Below are 17029 nucleotides of genomic sequence, written 5' to 3'. Positions count from 1 at the left end.
TCTGGATCCGACGAGAGGTTCCCGAGGTCTTCTTACCCACCCCTTATGTACCCTCAGGGAGCTCTCAGTCCCTCCCCCTGGGCGGGGACTCACACAATGGGTGATTAACTCTGGGAGCCAGGGGGTGTTGAGCTGTTGATGGCCCATTAGCAGCTCCGCCCCCCTCAGGCTGGGTGTGAAGTGCTCCCTGGGCAGCTGCTGCTAATGGCCCATTGACCTTGGGGAATGAATAGAGGGGGTAGAATACACAGCTTTGATCACCCCCACACAGGGTTAGCTGGTCCCTCCTGCTGAACTAGGACAGTGGGTCACCAGGTCTTTACCCAACATGGGTTAGCAGGTCTGTGCTCAATGTGGGTCACTGTAGATCATTCAACATTGGTACTCCAATGGGTGATGGAGCTGGAGCAGCAGACAAAGCTCTTCCCGCAGTTGGGGCACTCTGAGGGCTTCCCTTATTGGTGGGTTCGTTGGTGTTTGGTCAAGGTAGAGCTGTCAGTGAAGCTCTTCCCACACTCGTCACACTTGTAAGGCCTCTCCCCGGTGTGGGTGCGCCGGTGTGTGACGAGGTAGGAGTTGTGTCTGAATCTCTTCCCGCAATCAGTGCAGCAGAAGGGCCTCTCGTCTGTGTGTGTGCGGTGATGCTTGAGGAGAACTGAGCTGGTCTGAAACCTCTTCCCACACTCAGAATACTTGTAGGGCCGTTCCCCAGTGTGGATCCTTTCATGGCGGATCAGCTCAGATCTGCAGCTGCAGCCCTTCCCACATTCCCCACATGTGTAGGCCCATTCCCCACTGTGGATCATTTGGTGGCGGATCAGGTGGGAGCTGAAGCTGAAGCTCTTCCCACATTCCAAGCACTTGTACCGCTTCTCCCTTGAGTGAAGTTGCTGCTCCATCACCAGGTCAGAGCACCTGCTCAAGCCACGGCCACCTTCGGGGCACTGGGTTGGTTTTAACTCCTCAGAGCACCCAGGTCTAGTTTTGGAGACTCTCCTCCTGGCAGATCTCCGTGGATTTTCCTTCCCGGTGACTTCCTGGTCTGTGGAGCCATTCAAAACAGCCTCTGCCAGCAGGTTCTGCCGGGGGGATTTGTCCTCCGTGCTCTCCGTGCTCAGCTCGGGGCCTGGGGCAGGAAGGAACAAGGACAGGCAGGGCATTTGCCTCCGGCCCACAAGGAAGGCCAAGGATATCCCCCCAAACCCGGCCCCGGCAGGACGGCGTCGGCAGCGGGGTTGTCCTGCAGCCGGGGCCATGCTGGGCTGGAAGATGCAGCACAAGGGAGGGGCAAAGGGGCACTGACTTCCTCCTCACCTGCCTGGGGGTTCCGGGGCACCTTCCTCTTCCTCCCAGCCTCCTCCTCCATCCTGACAAGCTTTGGGAAGGAGAAATCCTGGTTTGGGGGCAAAAATAAGGTTGGGGGATCCTCCTGCCCAAGTCCATCTCTGGAATTCACCAGGCATCTTGTGCCCTTAAAACCCTCGAAAACAGTAAGATTAAGTAATAAAAAAACCTCTCTCAGGAGTTTCTTCTCTCTGGTCTCTTTACTTTGGGGTTCTGGGGGTCTCCCCTGTCTTGGCCGCTGGGGGTCCCACGTCAATTGAGGGTTCCCCCTCTCTGGGGTCCCTGCCCTCTCCAGGCTGCCGGGGGTCCTGGGAATCAAAGGGGTCCCTCCTCTCTGCTCTCCCCACTTTGGGATTCTTGGGGTCCCTCTTCTCTGGGGTCCCCCAGTTTGGGGATAGGGGTCCGCCCTCCCCAGCATGCCAGGGGTCCTGAGGGTGCCCCATTTCTGGGGTCTCCTTTTTGGGATCCCAGGAGGATTCCCGAGCACCGTGAGCAGAGAGTCAGGGCATAGGGGACCTCTGGCACCCTCGGCATCCCTAATTGGGACCCTGGAGAGGGGGAATCCCAGAACCCCAAAGGGGTCACATCACGGAGTGGGGACCCCTGGCATTCCCAGGATCTCCAGCAGCCTGGAAAAGGCAGAACCCCAGAGAGGGGCCCCCAAAACACAAGGCACCCCCAACAGCCTGGACAGGAGGGACCCGCAGAACCCCAAAGTGGAGAGATCAGAGAGAGCAAATTTGGAGGTGAATTTTGGTGCTTTGAATTCCTTTGGTCTTAATCTGCATATTTTGGAGGGGGTTTTGGCCAAATCTTGATGGTTTGGGGTTTTAGGGGATCTGTGCCAGGCACCTCCATTTGGGGGAATGGGAGGATCCCAGGATTTTCCAGCATCCAGGGATGCTCCCCAAGCAAAGGCCCTTTGGGGATGACTCCCTTTGTTCCCCACACTGAGGTTGCTCCTCACTCGCTCACACCGTTCCCTTTTCCAAAAGCATCATCCCCAATTTCCCCCTTTGATCTTGCAGAAAAAAACAACAAATAAACCCCATTTTCCAGTTTTTTCGGGCTGCCCACGTGTCTCACTCAGCTTCAGTTCTCTCTGTTTCAGCTTCACTTCCAGATCCCAGTTTGGGGCTCCTGAGGTGTTTTAGGGGCCTCTTGGGGCAGTTTGGGGGTCCTGGGACAGTTTAGGGGAGTCCTAGGGTTGTTTTAGGGTCTGACGGCAGTTTGGAGATCCAGAAGTACTTTGGAGGGCCAGGGAAGGGTTTGGGGGGTCCTGGGGTGGTATGAGGGGGGTCTGAGGGCAGTGTGGGGGTTCTGGGAAAGGTTTTGGGGACCCAGAGATGGTTTTGGGGGATCTGGGAGCAGTATGGGGGTTCTGGGAGGGGGTTTAGGGGGATCCTGGCCTAGTTTGGGGAGTTCTGGAAGTAGTTTGAGGGCCTTGGGGCAGTTTGGAGAGACTGGGAGAGAATTTAGGAGGGGTTTGAGGTAGTTTGGGAGTCTTGGGGCAATTTGGAGAGGTCTGGGTGGGGGTCTGGGGGGAGGTTGAGGGAATTTGGCAGGTCCGGTTGCTTCAGAAAGGGATTTTGGCGGGTCCTGCGGTGGTTTGGGGGGGTCTGGGAGGAAATACAGGATAGCCTGAGGGTAGTTCGGTGGGTTCTGGGCAGTTTAGACGCTCTGAAAGAGGTTTGGGGGGGTCTAGGAGGGGGTTTAGGGGGTCTCTGAGGTGTTTGGGGGGGCCCGAAGTGTTTCAAATGCTCCAGAGCATTCAGGATGGGATTTGGGGCATCCTGGGGGGCCGAGGCAGTTTGGGAGGTCCCAGGTGGGCGGTTTGGGGGTCTCAGGGATTTTTTGGGGTGATCTTGGGGGGTCCCGAAGCGGATCCCGGGGTAGTGGGAGGGGCTTACCCGGCTCCTTCACCGTCACGGCCAACACGGCCCCGGGGGGGTCCCGGGGGGGTCTGTGGGGGGTGGGTGGGTCGTGAGGGATCCCCAAAGCCCGCCCCGAGTCCCCGATTGTTTCCTAAATGTTTCCAATTATCTTGCGAACCTCCCTATGGCGCCGCCATTGCTCATCTCTCCCGGCAGCGCCGTCGAGTCCCGCCCTCCGTCTGCGCCGCCTCTGATTGGGCACTGTGCCTGCCCATCACCACCTGCAGCCAATCAGCGCTCAGGAATGCAGCGGGCGGTGACGGGCCACGGACTCCCGCGCCATTTTGAGCCTGTCCCGTACTACATCTCCCGTCATGCACCGCGGCCCGTCCTGGCCAATCACAGACGGGACTACAACTCCCGCCCCCCCCGCGCCCAATCGGGTCGGTCCCACCCCTATTGCAGCCCCCCAAGTGCCCCCCGGACCCCAAACTGCCCCAGAAGGGCCCCAGGACCCCCAAGTGCTCCCCCAATACCCACTCAGACTCCCAAATCACTCTCTGGACTTCCAAGTGACCCCCAAGTTCATCCAGGACTTACAAGTGACCCCTAAAATCCTGTTTGGACCCCCAGATTCCGTCCCTGGATACTCGAGTGACCCCCCAGGTGTCCTCTCGTACCCCCAAGTGCCCCATAAATGCCCCCACAGACCCCCGTGGGATTCCCTTTGTGTCCCAAGTGCCCCCCAGACGGCAATTCCACCCCAATCCCTCCAAAGCCCCCCAGGCCCCCCTTTCCCGTGGTGCTTTTTCCCAGGATTTGGCTCTCCAAGGGGGCACTTGAGAGGCCGGGGGGGAATTGGGGGCACTTTGGGGGCTGGTGAGGTGGGGAAGGGATCTGGGGTGGGGTTAAGAGATTTGTGGTGCGATTATAGGAATTTTGGGTGGAATTCAGTGGTTTTAGTGCAGAATTAAATCGGTTTAAGGTGACATTAGGAGAGGTTGGCTGGAATGAAAGGAACTTGAGATGGAATTCAATATTCCTTGTGTGAAATTAAGGGGATTAGAGTGGAATCTTAATGATTTTGGATGGAATACCAGGGATTCTAAGAGGGATTAAGGAATTTTGGGGTGCAACTAAGAAATTTGGGGTAGAATTAGGAATACTTTGGGAAGAAATAAGAAAATTTTAGATAGAAAAAATGAGATTTTAATTGGAAATATGAAGATTTGGGGAATTTTAGGTGGAATTAATAGAATTTTCAGTAAAATAAATGCAATTATGAAGATTTTAAATGAAATTAAATGAATTGTGAGAAATATTATTAGGGATTTTCAGTAAAACTAAGGGGATTAGGTTTAAAATTCGTGATTTGGGTAGATATGAGAAGAATTTTATGTAGAATTAAGAAAATTTTGAATCAAATTCAGGGGATTTGAGGAAAAATCAGCAGGATTTTGATGGGTTTATAGGGATTAGAGGTGGAATTAAGGCAACTTTGAGGAGAATCAGTGTAATATAAGGTGAAAATCAGGGAATGTTTTGGTGGAATTAAAAGAAATTTGGGATAGAATTAAGGGAACTTTGAGTGGAATCTTTAGGGGGTTTGGAGTAAAACTGGGGTGATTTGGGATGAAATTCTGGGCATTTCAGGAGACGTTCAGGGACTCTTGAGTGGAATTCAGGGATTTCAGGAGGAATTAGAAGGCTTGATGGCACCTTAAGAGATGATGGGATGGAGCAGGTGACATTTTTAGGGGTGTAAAGTCAATAAATCCCCTCTTCCCAATGAATTCCCAATGCTGGTCTGCGTCCTGATGGATGTTCCTCCCCCTGAACTCACCCAAGTGCCCACAGGGAACCAGGAGGGTGTGGAGTCCTCCAGCCAGGTGTGCTCTCAGTCTGGGTCACTGGGAATGTGAGTCCCCAGGTGTGTTCCCAACGTGGGTCACTGGGAATGTGGCTCACCAGGTTGTTCCCAATGTTCCAGGTTCATGAGGATTCCCAGAACAAAATACAAGACACTAAAACACAGCTGAGGTAGCAAAGCAGATATATTGGTGAGCAAAGCCGATGGATCCTGTTCCTTGGCACACACACAGCACATCTCCAGCCCTGCAATCTCCCCAGGCCAATGGATCCTGTTCCTTGGCACACACACAGCACATCCCCAGCCCTGCAATCTCCCCAGGCCAATGGATCCCGTTCCTTGGCACACACACAGCACATCCCCAGCCCTGCAATCTCCCCAGGCCAATGGATCCTGTTCCTTGGCACACACACAGCACATCCCCAGCCCTGCAATCTCCCCAGGCCAATGGATCCTGTTCCTTGGCACACACACAGCACATCCCCAGCCCTGCAATCTCCCCAGGCCAATGGATCCTGTTCCTTGGCACACACACAGCACATCCCCAGCCCTGCAGTCTCCCCAGGCCAATGGATCCTGTTCCTTGGCACACAAACAGCACATCCCCAGCCCTGCAATCTCCCCAGGCCAATGGATCCTGTTCCTTGGCACACACACAGCACATCCCCAGCCCTGCAATCTCCCCAGCCCGCGGGGCAGGAGCAGCAGGTGCAGCGGCACTGGCGCCAGGGCAGGCAGGCACTGCCCCTTCAGGCCGTGCCCTGCACCAAACCAGGCCCAGCTGGGCCTCCTCACCCCCAGCCCAGCCCACCCCTCCTGTCCTCTCTCTCTGCAGGGCAGCTTTGCCAGCTGCAGCACCAGCCCCTGCGTGCCCATTGCACCAGCCCAGGCTGCAGCAGCTCAAGGGCTGACTCCGGGACAACAACAGCTCTGCCCTTTATTGTCCCTGGGGCACAGCCCAAGCTCTCAGCACTTCCAGCTCACACTGATGGCTCTTTCTCCAGGCCTGAGCTCTCCACAGGCAAACTCTGCAGAATTTTCTCACACCAAATCAACAAGCACAACCACAGACCAAACATGACAGGCCCAGACACGGCTCTGGTCCCTGACACAAAACCTCCTCAGAATACAAACCTTCCTCTGCTTCTGGGGATTGGGAGGATAAGGCTTAGCCCCAGTCTGTTCTATTCCCATGCATTAGAGTTTGTCACATGATTATGGACCACAAACACAGGCTGGGTGGAGAATGGATTGAGAGCAGCCCTGAGGAGAAGGACTTGGGGTGTTGATGGATGAGAAGTTCAGGCAGCCCTGCTTGTCTGGGCAGGGAAGCCACTGGCAAGAGCCCAGTGGTCCCTGAGCATCCCAGCACGGGCAGTGGCTCCTCTGGGCCAGCGAGGGGCTGGGAGAGGGGTCTGGGGCAGTGTCAGAGCCCAGAGGGACCCCCCAGCAGAGATCAGATGGTGTAACTCCAGTGTGCTGGTTGGACCTGCTGGCAGCTGCCTGTCTCTCACTGAGAATTTGCTGGGCTCTCCCTCATCCAATCTCCTTTCAGAACGGGATTTAGGGAACAGATCTGAAGCCTCCCTGCAGGGTCCCCTTTACTCCTGCAGCCCCTGATGCTGCAGGTGTGACAATGATGGGCTGAGTAGCATTTTCGGGCTCCCATGGAACCACAGGAACATCCATCTAAAACAGGCAGTGCACAAAGGCATTTCTGGAACAGATCTGATTTTTGTTAATAAAACTTTATGCTGTATAAATTTACTTTTTCATTTTTTACTCATGGCTACTGGTTGCCACCTGAATTTTATCAGTAAAATTGCAATTGCCTCTTTTGATCAGAGCCACCCACAGTGTATTTGTGACAGTGAACTCAGTGTTTCTGTCTCAGGTGTAGTGATCAGCAGACACTGGAATGCCCACAAGCCCCTGAGCAATAAGTCAAGGAGAGTTAGGGCCATACAGGCCTCATTCCCAGAACTCAAACACAGCCCTGTTGCTGGTGCTCTTGAAATAGAATAAAATTCCAGAGGCCACCCCAGAAATTGCCTCTGTACTGTCAAATAAAATTAAAATATCCACCCTCCCCTCTTAGATGGACCTCTGGCCAACAGTTCCTGCCCACTCCTGTGCTGGTTGCTCCTGAATGACCTTGCTGGCAGGTCCTAAACTGGTCTTTTCAAGGGTTCCTTGTTTACAAACTAAACCCTGAGATCTTTTTCTTCACCAGAGCTGTGTGAGAAAGGGCAGTGGTGGTGCCAGTCAGGGCAGGGCTGAACACTGGGGTGACTTGGCAGCTTCCACTGCACCGTCTGTGACACCTGGATTCCTTTGGGAAATATTTCTGCCTCCAAATGGAACACAACAGTGGCCTTTTGGACATGCTGCCCCCAAGGGGGTAACTCTAAACACTTAGAATAAAACAATGACCCCTCCCAAGAGTCAAGCAAAGCTTGTAGCTGTTTCCTAAAAGCATCATGTGTGGTGTCCCCAGTTGTGTCTCGGGGCCTGGTCTGGAGGGGCTGCTTTGGGCAGGGCAGCCCTGGGGGCCCATTGCCAGGGGCAGGGCTCAGGGATGGACAGGAGGGGCTGTGCCATCCCAGAGGAGCTGCTGCCATGGGCAGCTCTGCAGGGATGGACAGGAGGGGCTGTGCCATCCCAGAGGAGCTGCTGCCATGGTCAGCTCTGCAGGGATGGAGAGGAGGGGCTGTGCCATCCCAGAGGAGCTGCTGCCATGGGCAGCTCTGCAGGGATGGAGAGGAGGGGCTGTGCCATCCCAGAGGAGCTGCTGCCATGGGCAGCTCTGCAGGCCCCAGCAGGGCAGCTCAGTGTGGGGGTGATGCTGAGGGGCCCCCAAGGGAACCAGCACTGGGGGTGTCTGAGCAGGGGCAACACAGGGGCTGGGGAGGGCCCTGGTCCTGCTGTCAGGGGCAGCCAATGGGGTGTTCTCTTAGGATTTTATGGATCTGTAGATTTTATAGAGCTATGGAGTTCCTTACATTTAAAGTAGGAGCTGGCACCTTCTCAGCCCTGAGCTACATTCCCGCATTTTCTGTCTTGAGGCTCAGAGAGCAACTGGAACATATTCTAGTCCAAATCAGGTACCATTTCAGTCCTGGCAACACAGGCCCAGAAACCAGGCTGGCTGTGCCACTGCCTGGTCACTGTGGTTACCTCCCTCTCCTGCAAAGTTATTGCCAAAGTCAGCAAAGGGGGGGGGCAAAGAAGGTTTTGTTGCCATGGTTATAAGCACGATTGTTTTGTAAGGGGTTTAATGTCAATTTACTTTTAAACAGCCCAGAAGGGAAGTGAAAAGACTCCCAAAAGATGGATGGCTAATCTAATTCTAATAATATTGTCAAAACACCAGACAATACAGTGACTGTTAATTACTGTATTTCAGGTGTCTTTCATTGCTTTCCAGATTTTTACTGTTAGTTTGATTATTTGTGAACCTCCTTACACTGAACTGAGTTTTCCTTTTACAGCTGATTCACTAAGAAGATAATGCAGCAATAGAATTGAAAGCTTGTATTGTTTTGTGATATTGATTATTTGCAGTGTTCACATTTTGTATATATTTTGTCCCAATAGTTTTGCAGCATTTTGTGAACACCATTGGGAATATTCCTGTGTCCTCTCCGATTGCTGCAACTTGTGAAAAAGACTGCCCTGAATTCAGTTTGAGAGTCAACACAAAAGTTCATGAGATTGTAAGATCGAATTTGTCTGCCTTGAATTTGTCTCTATAATGTTTTGTCATCTACTCAGTGTGTGAGCTCACAGAAGCCTCACAGAGGAAGAGACCTGTGTTAAAAAGCACCAAGTGGTTTGTTTGCCACACTGCAGCTGAAGGATTAGTTTTGTGGACTCTCCCATGAGCACTGCCTCACATCCTGTTTGCAATCTTGGAGATAAATTGGTACCATCATGGTTTCCAAAGGTTTGTTTAGCTTGTACCCAGCTGAAATGAATGCCCTGACTGGCTTTAATGTAATACCCAGTTACTGTGGTGTCTATTCCAGACACCAACATGTGAAAATGCCAAAGTCAGTGGCCAATTGGATACTGACTGGTGTGCCACGATAACACACACATGAGCATTTTGGTATGGGTGGGGATGCTTTTCTAGCATGGAGGCAAGAGGGCCCTGCACAGCCACTGCAGGAGACAGAGAGAGGGTTGAGCACAGTCAGAGGGCAGAGTGTGGCAGGAGGGTTTGCCCTCCATGAGGCCTGGAATCTGTTCAGAGAAGGCAAGCTCTTTGTGGGAAGCAATTCCAAGGACCAAGATGTTGTTTGGTGTTGCATCAAGCTGGGTACTGGGGGCAGGGTGTGCATCTCTCTGTGTGCTTTCCATCCTCTGTACACCTCAAACCCTGTAAGTAAAGAACTCCTCTTGACCCTACCCAGGGAACGTGCCTTGGAAAGTTTTCCAGAAATTCCAGGCAACAGGGGAAGGCAGGTTGGCCTCATCCTTGTTAGACACAAGAGGTGAGGTGACAACCTGAACAGGAAGGGAGCAGGCAAGATTGGGAAATGGTGGGGATGGGAATTGACAAGGGAGAGGGCAGAGGAAAGGGAAAGGGATCCCAAGACACAGTGGAACGTCATGGAATGTAAAGGGTATTGTGAATACAGAGGAACCTCATGGAACTGAAGGAACCTTGAGATGTGGAAACTCATGAAATCAAGGGGCCAGTGTGACACTGTGGAGCCTCATGGAGTCAAAGGGACCTTGGGACACTGTGGAACCACATGGATACGGATGGTCAAACAGAGGAGCTGCCTGAAATCCTGAGACATTTGACACATGTTGAAAAGTCTGAGCATGACCTGATCAGCTGGAACAATGGAACACTTGTCATAAAATGTCCCTGTTTCCCCATGGGATCACACTGAGATGTTTTCAGGATGTGCATTAACAGCAAGGGCAGAACTGTTGCCCTCCCATCCTCTTGGCACTGTCAGCATTTTGTCCTTTGGGCTGCACATTTCATCTGCTTCACCTTTCACCTCTTCTTACCTGTCGTGCCTGAACTGCCTGTGGCTGAAGTCCCCTTCCCAGCAGCCTGTCTGCACAGCAGCACTTGCCAGTGCTCTCTGCATTTCCCTTCCCCTCACTCTTGGGTTGCTCACACACCTCTCAAAGACCAACTTTGGGCTTTGAGCTTCAGGGAGTTAAAAGTTTGCCTGTCCCTCAGTAATTGGTCTAATTCTGTCTTCAGACAGCTTTGTAGTTGTGTTTGTTTCATTTCTGTTCTGTCTAAGACATTTCTTGCATGGTTATGCTTTGGGAAGGTGAAGCCCAAAGGTGGCTCTTTGGACCTGGCACAGAGTTGAGGAGTGTGTTTTCAATGGTGAAACTTAGGAGGTTTAGATTGCTGCAAAAATAGAGGAAAAATCCCTCTTGCCTGTGTTCAGCCAGTTCTCAGAGCAAAGCAGGTCCCAGTTGACTGATGAGAGACATGATGGGGCTGGGGAGGTGTGAAGCAAGGTTGTCCACACTGTCAGACCTCAAGGGATTGCTCTCCAATTAGTCCAGACCTTCTTAGGAGAGTACCTGAGTCAATATCAATCACAGAATGCTGCAATCACCTCTTCTCTAAAAAGAAAAGTAATTATCCACATAGTTTAAAATAGGAATGCACATTTGTTAGAAGCTCTTTCTATCCTTTCTCCAAAACTGTATGAGGCATCTTTCTTAATTAACTCTCCTTGATTAGAGGACAAACTCAGAAAGAGCCATGATCTGTTAGGACTTGCTTTATCTTAACAAGCCCCGTGGTGCATTTGGTGCTGAGCCCTTGATCCTCAGGTCCTGAGAGGAGATTGCACAAACCTTTCCATAAGTCAAAGCCAGAAGAAAATCACAAAGTATCTCAAAGCACTAATGGGTCCCACTGAGGGCCATTCCCAATACAGGCTCTTCACTGACTGGTAGGAGGAGATAATTGGAAGCCTTGATTGAATAAACCTCTCAAAGACTCAGTTTCGAAAGGAAAGGGAAAGTACCTTAATAAATGTTGAGTCCCTTGAAACATTAACAAGCCTCTCTGTGGGCTGTTACTAACAAAGCCTCTCAAGGGACTAATTAAAGCAGATCATTGCAGGCCGTGATTTCACAAACCTCTCATAGACTGGGTGTCAAAAAGAAGCACCTCAATAAGCTTTGAGTACCTTGAAGCATTAATGAGCCCCACTGAGTGTTGATACTGATGAAGAATCTCAAGGGACTCGTTACAGCTGATAATTGAAGGGCTCAATTGAACAACCTCTCAGAGACTCCATATCAAAAGGGAAACTCAAAGTATTTTGAAAAACCTGCAGTCCCTTGAAGATTTAAGGATCCCCCAAGGGCCATTCCTGACAAAGCCTCCCCAGGGACTCGTCACAGCAGATCCTTTGAGGCCACTACTGCAGGGAGGCAAAGGCTCTGGGCAGCAGCTCAGGTGCTGAGCAAAGCCTAGCTTGGCTGGAGGCAGCAGAAAGGCCCAGCCCCGACCCTGTAAGGGGGGTACGTTTAATTTAGATGATCAATGGAGCACAGAGGGGTAAGAAAGTTTTTCCTGAGAAACTAGAAATACATATTGGGAAACTAGGCAGAGTAGTATACAAAGTAACTGTATAACACTCGAAGTTCTCCATTATCAAGGCCGTTTTCCTCTCTGACCTGGCCACACGCATGAGAACACACTGGTGAAGGTTGTACAGTGGGGAGAGGAAGTTGATGATGTGATGAACATAATGTGAGCAGGAGTCGTACAACCACTACCGAACAGGCGACATGTTCAGACTGTTGCCACTTATGCAATGAACAGGCGGTGCTTGGCTGCCTCCCAGACATCACCTTACACTGTGTCCTGGCCCTCTGCAGTATGATGGATGGCTGATAAACAGGGACACAGGAGTGGGGGAGCTGAGCCACACCCACCCTTGCACCCAGCCCGTGTTGGCTCCGCGGGGACGCCTGCTGAGTATGGATGGCATCCCGCTGCTGCCGGGCCTTGCAGTGCTGGTCTGTCTGCTCGAGGGAGCATCGGGGATAGGGAGCAACTGCTGCAGCATCAACTACATCTCAACTATATTGTATCCTTTTGTATCATTTATGAGTATTGAGAATTTTCGTTCTTTTATTCTCTTTTGCTAATCTGTTTTAACAAATAGTAAGTAATTTAAAGTTGTTTTAATTCCTTGAACGAACTATTCAAGATTTGATCTTTTTTGGTCATTGCCACTAACTGGTATCATAATAGATGTAATTTGTAGTGTATTACTCTCTGTATTTGTCTTTGTCTTGGCCATGTATCCAAAATGAACTGTTACAGACACCCAGCCTGGGGAAGGCAGATCCTGTCCCTCACACCTTGCTCAGGGCTCTGCTGGGGGCACTGGCATGGGGCGTGATGCTGAGGGCAGGACAAGGGGTGACAGTGCCCAGCCTTCCTGGGGCTGTGCCAGGAGGCCACGAGGCCCCAGAGCCTCAGCACAGCAGGTCTGCTCACAGCCCTTGGTGGCACAGATGATGCTGTGCCTGAGGGGACAAAGACTTGGGATCTCTTGCATTTCTGGCCCAGTCTCTTGATGTCCCTCTGGGAAGGAACAAATCACCTCTCAGAGGTGGGTGACAAACCAGTGCTGGGAATGCTCATTGGGAGGGGCTGGTCTGCGATGGGTGTCCTGGAGCACCTTGAGCAGAGTGTCCAGAAAACAAGGCCAGTCTGGGCCAGACACAATGTGGGGCTTTTCCCACTTGCCCCCTCCTAAACTCACCTCAGTCTCTAACACAGACAGCTCCTGGCATCCCCTGCCACTCTAGAGATCCAGAGGGTTGTGCACTCCTGTGCCCTGATGCCATCAGTGTGCAGTGGGCACCAGTGTCTACTAAAGCTTTACACCTCTGTGGATCTGCTGTGCCAGGCCATCGGATCCACACAGTGCAGTGTGCCTGGTCATCCCTTTCCTCCTCCTGACCAAAGGCAGGGACCCTCTATTCCTGTTCTTGGCCAGAGTATTCACTGTCTGACCTCTGTGATACCAGACCAGAAGTCCCATCACCAGGATCAAAAGAGTTGATTTTAGTCCTTTTATGCCTGGGAGATTTCTGATTGTCTTCTTGTGTCCCTGCAGCAACTACATGGACATCCTTCTTGGGTGACCCCTTCTCCACAGCTCTCTTCCCTCTCAGTTCACCTCCATGGGCTCCCAGCTCAAAGGTGGGTTCACCATCCCATTTCCTCATGTCTCCCTCTGGCCATGGACAAAGAACCAGAGATCACCACATGGCCTGTGCTTGGGACTCCCTTTCCCTCTGGCTGGGGCAGGAGAGGACTGATCTCCTGGGCTGCCCCTGAGAGCTGAGCTGCTGGGCCATGGGGGTGAGGAAGTACCCAGAATTTCTTCCACATTTCAGAGCCAGGAGGGTGCCATCTCCTGGTGTATCCCTTTGGGGGGAATACAATGCCATCAGGCTGTTGGAACGTTATCCAGGAGTTCTTTGAACCTCCTCATGCCCATTGTGCAAGGAACATCCTCTGAGTCTTTAGGGGTGTTTTCACTTTTTAGGTCACTATAGATGATTTCCAGCGCAGGTAATTCCCTCAAGTACTGGATACTTTTGTTTCCAGAGCTCCACTTTCCTGGGGAGTTCACAACATCTTCCTGAAATGGATCTCTTGCCCTCACGCTTGAGAAGAGTCATCTCCAGAGACTGTAAATTTCTCCTTCTTTTCAAATTCCTCTTTCAATTTCCGAATCTCTAGCAAAGGAATCTCAGCTTTTGGCCTTCATGACCTTGCAACTGCTCACTATCAGCCCCACTATCCCAGCATGGAAGCAGCCAGATGGAAATCCACTCACCTGGCTGGCAGCTGGAATCTATTCACAAGTTTGAAAGTTTTTATGAGTTGCGGGACCAGGTAACTTTGGTTTCCTGTTTTCATTTGTGTCACACGTTTCAATTTCTTTGTTGAAAGACTGGCTTCTTGATCTGCCCCCTCCCCTCCTGATTCTCTTTCTCTTGTCCTGCCCTCAGCATCACCCCCCATGCCAGTGCCCCCAGCAGAGCCCTGAGCAAGGTGTGAGGGACAGGATGTGCCTTCTCCAGGCTGGGGGTCAGGGCTGGGCCTTTCTGCTGCCTCCAGCCAAGCCAGGCTTTGCTCAGCACCTGAGCTGCTGCCCAGAGCCTTTGCCTCCCTGCAGTCGTGGCCTCCAAGGATCTGCTGGGGCGAGTCCCTGGGGAGGCTTTGTCAGGATTGGCCCTTGGGGGCCTCCTTAAAGCTTCAGGGGCTGCAGGTTTTTCAAGGTGCTTTGGGTTTGGGTTTTGACTTGGAATCTGTGAGAGGTTTGTGAGATCATGGCCTCCAAAGATCTCCTGAGGGTCACAGGGGTGGGAGGGAGCAGGGCCAGGACAGCTGAGCCCAACTGGCCCAAGGGATGTTCCCATTGATGCAGGGCCGTGCTCAGGGTGTTAATGGGGGGTTGGTCAGGCAGGGCTGATCTGTGTCTGGGCTGGGCTGGGCATTGGGCACTGAGTGGTGAGCAGTGGAGCAATGGTGTTGTGCACCTCATGTGGGGTTTATTTACTTACTGCTATTGTTGTCATGGGTAGTAGTAGTGTCTTCACTGAGGGTAGCACAGAAAACTCACCAGGTATTTTTCCCTTTGCCTGCTGTAGCCCCTGCAGTTACAGGGCTCTGTTTACTGGTTCACACCCAGATTTAGAGTTTTATCTGTGGGCATCATGACCCTGGACAGGTCTCTGCTCACTGGCCTCCATTTATTGCTGATCCCTGGCACACACTGTCCCTGAAGGTCTCCTGTGTTCTCCTGGCAGCTCCCAACTTGGTTCACTTAAACATTCACCTCCCACCACCTCTGTCACCTTCTCTATAGCCATTGAGAGAATAAAAAGGATGATTTGACATCTCCAAGCTCACTGGTCACCAACAAGCAAAACCTGAAACAGACCTGAGTCCCTTGAAGGTCACACTGGAACCCTGATCACATCAGAATGAGCCCCTGGAGAACAAGCCAAACAAGGAGCCTCTATAGAGTCTATCCCTTGGCATGTTCTTGAGAGTGACTTTGCAAAAAGCCCTAAGACTGCATGTCCTGAGCTAAGGAGAAGCCCTTTCCTGATGGAACTGCTGTTGTGGAGCCCAGCTGTGTCCCAGCAGTGCCCATGGCCTGTCCCTGCCTGTGAGCCCAGGATGGACATGCAGCAGGTCTGTGTCCCAGCTGGCAGAGGACCAAGGCCTTAGTCCAGCCCAGGGGCTCTGCAGGAGAGTGTACAAGTGGAAAGAGAGCAGGTCAGCAAAGGCCCAGTGCTGGTGCTCCCTGGCAGTGCTGCTGTGCTGGGACTCTTTTGCCCTTCTCTCCACACATGGAACTGCCCAGTAGGTGCCTGAAAGGAAAAATCCAATGATCTCCAATGATCTCCTCAGACACAAAAGGCTACTGCAAGAGAGTTTATTTTGTTTAAATATAAAAATAGCACAATTACTCAATTAAACATTGAAAGAGTTAAATTAATAAATGAGACAGTGATTTAGATGACAGGATGAGTAAAATAATTTCATTGAGCACAACATTAGGAAAAAAACCCAACCACTGACCACGAAGGCAAACTGAGCAGTCATGAGTTTTAATATGAACACTGTAGAGAAGAAAACTGGCAGGTTCTTGCTGCAGAAAAGCATCCAGTCATCATTTTCCTCAGGGCGTCTTTTAGCTCCTGGTTTCTCAGGCTATAGATAAAGGGGTTCAGTGCTGGCGGAATCACTGCGTAAAGAATTGACACCACCACATCCAGGGATGGGGAGAAGATGGAGGGAGGCTTCAGGTAGGAAAACACAGAAGTGCTGATAAAGAGGAAGACCACAGCCAGGTGAGGGAGGCACATGGAAAAGGCTTTGTGCCGTCCCTGCTCAGAGGGGATCCTCAGCACAGCCCTGAAGATCTGCACATAGGAGAAAACTATGAAAATGAAACAGCCAAAGCCTAAACAGACATTAACCAAAATGAGTCCAAGTTCCCTGAGGTAGGAGTGTGAGCAGGAGAGCTTGAGGATCTGAGGGATTTCACAAAAAAACTGATTCAGGGCATTTCCCTGGCACAGGGGCAGGGAAAATGTATTGGCTGTGTGCAGCAGAGCATTGAGAAAGCCACTGGCCCAGGCAGCTGCTGCCATGTGGGCACAAACTCTGCTGCCCAGGAGGGTCCCGTAGTGCAGGGGTTTGCAGATGGCAACGTAGCGGTCGTAGCACATGAGGATGAGGAGAGAATACTCTGCTCCAAGGAAGAAAAAAATCAGAAAGACCTGTGCAGCACATCCCATGTAGGAGATGGTTGTGGTGTGCCAGAGGGAGTTGTGCATGGCTTTGGGGACAGTGGTGCAGATGGAGCCCAGGTCTGTGAGGGACAGGTTGAGCAGGAAGAAGTGCATGGGGGTGTGCAGGTGGTGGTCGCAGGCTACGGCGCTGATGATGAGGCCGTTGCCCAGGAGGGCAGCCAGGGAGATGCCCAGGAAGAGCCACAAGTGCAGGAGCTGCAGCTGCCACGTGTCTGCCAATGGCAGGAGGAGGAACTGGCTGATGGAGCTGCTGTTGGACATGTGTTGTTTCTTAGAAGACGGTTTGTTCCGAAAAGGAAAACACAGGGATTAATTAAGCCTAAAGCTCTCTGACAAAACCAGTCTGATTTTTATCCAAAATCAATGAGTCAAATTTTGCCAAATGTTCTGCCAAGGAGTCAGACTGCTGACATGGAAATTTTTTATTACAGCTCTGACATTCAAAAGGGACATTCAGATGGAACTCACCTTGAATGCAAAAGTTCCACCTCTGCACTCATGACTCAGAAGACACATCTGGTGAAGTTTCTGTTCCCCTGGAGGAATCCTCATTTTCATGGCCCAGAACAGAGTGCCCAGCAGAGCT

General features: G+C 51.7%; 1 protein-coding gene across 1 annotated transcript; it reads right to left on the bottom strand.

Annotated features, from left to right (window-relative positions):
• Positions 1–455: 455 nt before the first annotated feature.
• On the bottom strand, positions 456–16704 carry LOC139674687 (olfactory receptor 14C36-like). The gene is made up of 5 exons (XM_071561291.1): positions 15778–16704; positions 12025–12114; positions 11764–11861; positions 3255–3307; positions 456–1126 (listed from the first exon to the last, which is right to left on the bottom strand). Exons 1-5 carry the CDS (start codon positions 16702–16704, stop codon positions 456–458), a joined length of 1839 nt encoding a protein of 612 aa, XP_071417392.1.
• Between the last annotated feature and the right edge of the window lie 325 nt (positions 16705–17029).

Source organism: Pithys albifrons, chromosome 7, assembly GCF_047495875.1.
Source record: "Pithys albifrons albifrons isolate INPA30051 chromosome 7, PitAlb_v1, whole genome shotgun sequence".
NCBI classification, from domain to species: domain Eukaryota; kingdom Metazoa; phylum Chordata; class Aves; order Passeriformes; family Thamnophilidae; genus Pithys; species Pithys albifrons.
Note: the sequence above shows the minus strand (reverse complement) of the source record. Positions and strands in the feature narration are given on the sequence as shown.